The 2,774-nt window shown below is 51.7% G+C and overlaps 1 protein-coding gene across 1 annotated transcript; it reads right to left on the minus strand.

Moving 5' to 3' along the window:
* Window positions 1-476: 476 nt before the first annotated feature.
* On the minus strand, window positions 477-2,483 carry FIESC28_07508 (uncharacterized protein; the record flags this gene model as incomplete). The annotated part of the gene is made up of 1 exon (XM_031161648.1): window positions 477-2,483. The coding sequence occupies one exon, from the start codon at window positions 2,481-2,483 to the stop codon at window positions 477-479; it is 2,007 nt and encodes a 668-aa protein (XP_031014256.1).
* Between the last annotated feature and the right edge of the window lie 291 nt (window positions 2,484-2,774).

Raw genomic sequence — 2,774 nt, forward strand, 5'->3', positions numbered from 1 at the left:
AAAAAAAAAAAAAAAAAAACAAGACTGCCTCCCTATCATAAGCTCGTAAACGCGTTGTTGTTTACTGCCGCTGCCATAATGTTGCAGAAACTCATGATCCCTAAACTACAAACACAAAGGTCTGGTAACCAGTTTCCGGTACTCCTGTTCTATAGTATGTGCATCCTTTTCCCTATCCGACAAAATTGCATATGCGCTCGCTTGCCACTGGACCTGGCCGGAAACCAAAATCAATGTGAAAGACAACTCGAAAAATCGATAGACGTATGCATCATTGGCGTCGCGATATATCATAGCGTGCGTACTGGCGTAATTACTTCATCATCGTGAGTGAAACATCGACTTGATGGTGTTGGAGAAGATGCCATAGCATCCTCTATAGGTGTGGTGTGCGGTCGACCAGGGGCATCTGATAAATGATTGGATGGCCGACGAGACGTTATCGAGGAACGTCCTGAATCACTTCTGGTGTTGTCCTACATGGCACCAAAAGGGGCGCCGAAATTGGACGTGCTCTTCAGTTTCAACGGAACATCAGCTTCAATGGTCTTAGCATCGCCTTCGCCATCGCTACCATCGGAGTTGGCTTGGGCATCAGCGGAACCATCCCCCCCAATAGGACCACCCTGCTTCAACCCGTGTGCTGGAACATTCAAGCCAGAAGGACCGGCAATGGAGCTCAATTCTTGAGATTGCATGACAGCTGGTAGTGCGTTCTGCCCTTGGCTGATAGGCTCCAGTTTCTTGTGTACTTCTTCCCAGAAAAGCTCGTCTTTGGCCGGCATGTTCCTGAGCATAAGGGGCCCTTTGAGGGGTTTATCACCATCACTTGGTTCCATCATAGCATCTGGCGCGTTCGGATCCAGCTCTTCAGTGAATGAGACGAAAGATACTTTGGAGTCACGTCTATCGGCTTGAGCTGGTAAAGATAATGTGTCGCCCTTCCCGTCTTCTGTGACGACAGCTGTTGCACTGAGATCGATAGTTGTTTCGACAGTTGGCGTGGCGCCTTCTCCAAGAATGGAAGCTGCGTCAGTCGGATTGACTTTGGGAAAGACCGACAGAGAATGGTTTGGCGTGTGGCCAGCGTGCATTGTTAGTCGACGAGACTCTACAGCAGAGAGGGCCTGCAAAGTGTATTCCTTGGATGAGCCGCGCACATTGGTCGGGCGCCGAGACTGCTCTGGGCTTTGAGCAGCACGTCCAGGCGGAGATGACGCTGGCGAGGCTGGGTTTTCGGGTGGAGATGCACCGGCAGCGAATGTGGACTTCTGGACCGCAGTGGCCTTGATCGGGATTCCTTCCAGCTTAGGGTCGATTTCTTGCACATCAATGATGGGCACAGGCGTGGCTACGTCCTCTGTTGGGGACGGCAGGAAGTCCTTGGCAACTGGGTTCTGGGTCTGCATCCTGGGATCGAGAGGGACGAAAGGTGACGATTCGGGTTGTGTTGTAGGAGACACGCAAGCACTGCTTGATGAGAAATAATGAGGGCGGCGAGAGGCGCCATCAAGACCGGGTGGTAGAGATGACGCATCAGTCATGGAAACACCGGCTGGGATGGTTGGATTTTGTGCCCTTGACGCGAGTCGTCCCGGTGGAGCAGGAAAGTAGGAACTGTCCAAGGAGCCCTCACCGCTTCCACCACGCTGACTCGCCAGAGGCGAAACCACGCCTGTAACCTGAATGCTTTGCGCCGTAACAGCTTTCAAAGCATTGTTTTCTCCTTCGAGCCTGTAAACTCGTTCTTTGAGCTCTTCAATTTCTCGGGACATGCCTTCTTTCTCAGCCTCCCAGCTTTCCCGGACCTCGTCCATGATTATCCGCTCTTCCTGGTAAACCTCTTCAACGCGTCGACGATTAGCTTCAAGATGGTTTCGTTCTGCTTCCCAAGCTTCGCGAATTGACTGGTTTTGTTGCATGAGGCGTTGAACCACATGCAACGAAGACTGAGAAGCAGCCACGGCGTCTGCGGAAACCGATCTTGACAGGGATGCACCAACGAGCCCAGAAGAGCCAACGTTGGGAAGAGGAGCTGTAGATGAAGCCGGCAATCGATGTCCGTATGAAGGAGGCGGGCCTCCGTGTGTAGGAGATACTGTCGCAGGACGACCTTCAAAGGTGTCGAAAGAATCGGCCTGCTGGGGGTACCGCCTGTAGTCTGGCGGAACAGACTGTGCTGCTCGTAGGGAATCCAGCGAGAGAGGGGACAAGTCGTTATGCTGAAGCGGTAGGGTACTCGCGGGAGGGATTCGGCCGCGTTGAAGTTGAATCTGGCTATAATCTTGGTTATGCGATTGACATGGGTTGAGATAGTGTTGTGGATATTGATGACGAAGAGTTCCGGCTCGAGGATACGAGTTAGGCGGAGACGGAATACTGGATGTATTGCGGTATGGCAGATGACTGTTGAGGGAAAGAACAGGATCAGAGTCGTAGGCGCCCGATGGCAGAAAAGCCTCGGGCGTAAATCTCGTAGCCATAATCATAGAAGGCTCGTAGAAGGTCGGTCGTGGTGGAGCGTGGAACAAATCGGAGCAGTGGGGGATCGATTTTTCGTTAGGAAGGCATAGGGCGTTTGAGGTTGTTCTAGTCGATTTCTTAAAAACTTGATATCGGTAGTCGCTACTGGGCGAAAGTTGTCGGGACGGTTTATCTTTCAGTCTGGGAACGTCGACCAAGGTAAGATAATAGTTCTCTTATTCGTTTGTTTAAAACTTTCGAGGGCGAGTGAGACCAGATCTGAGACCAATTTCAAGGGATATTGAGCGAGT

This window comes from Fusarium coffeatum (assembly GCF_003316985.1).
Source record: "Fusarium coffeatum strain FIESC_28 chromosome Unknown BRIP53273_contig_167, whole genome shotgun sequence".
Lineage (NCBI taxonomy): Eukaryota > Fungi > Ascomycota > Sordariomycetes > Hypocreales > Nectriaceae > Fusarium > Fusarium coffeatum.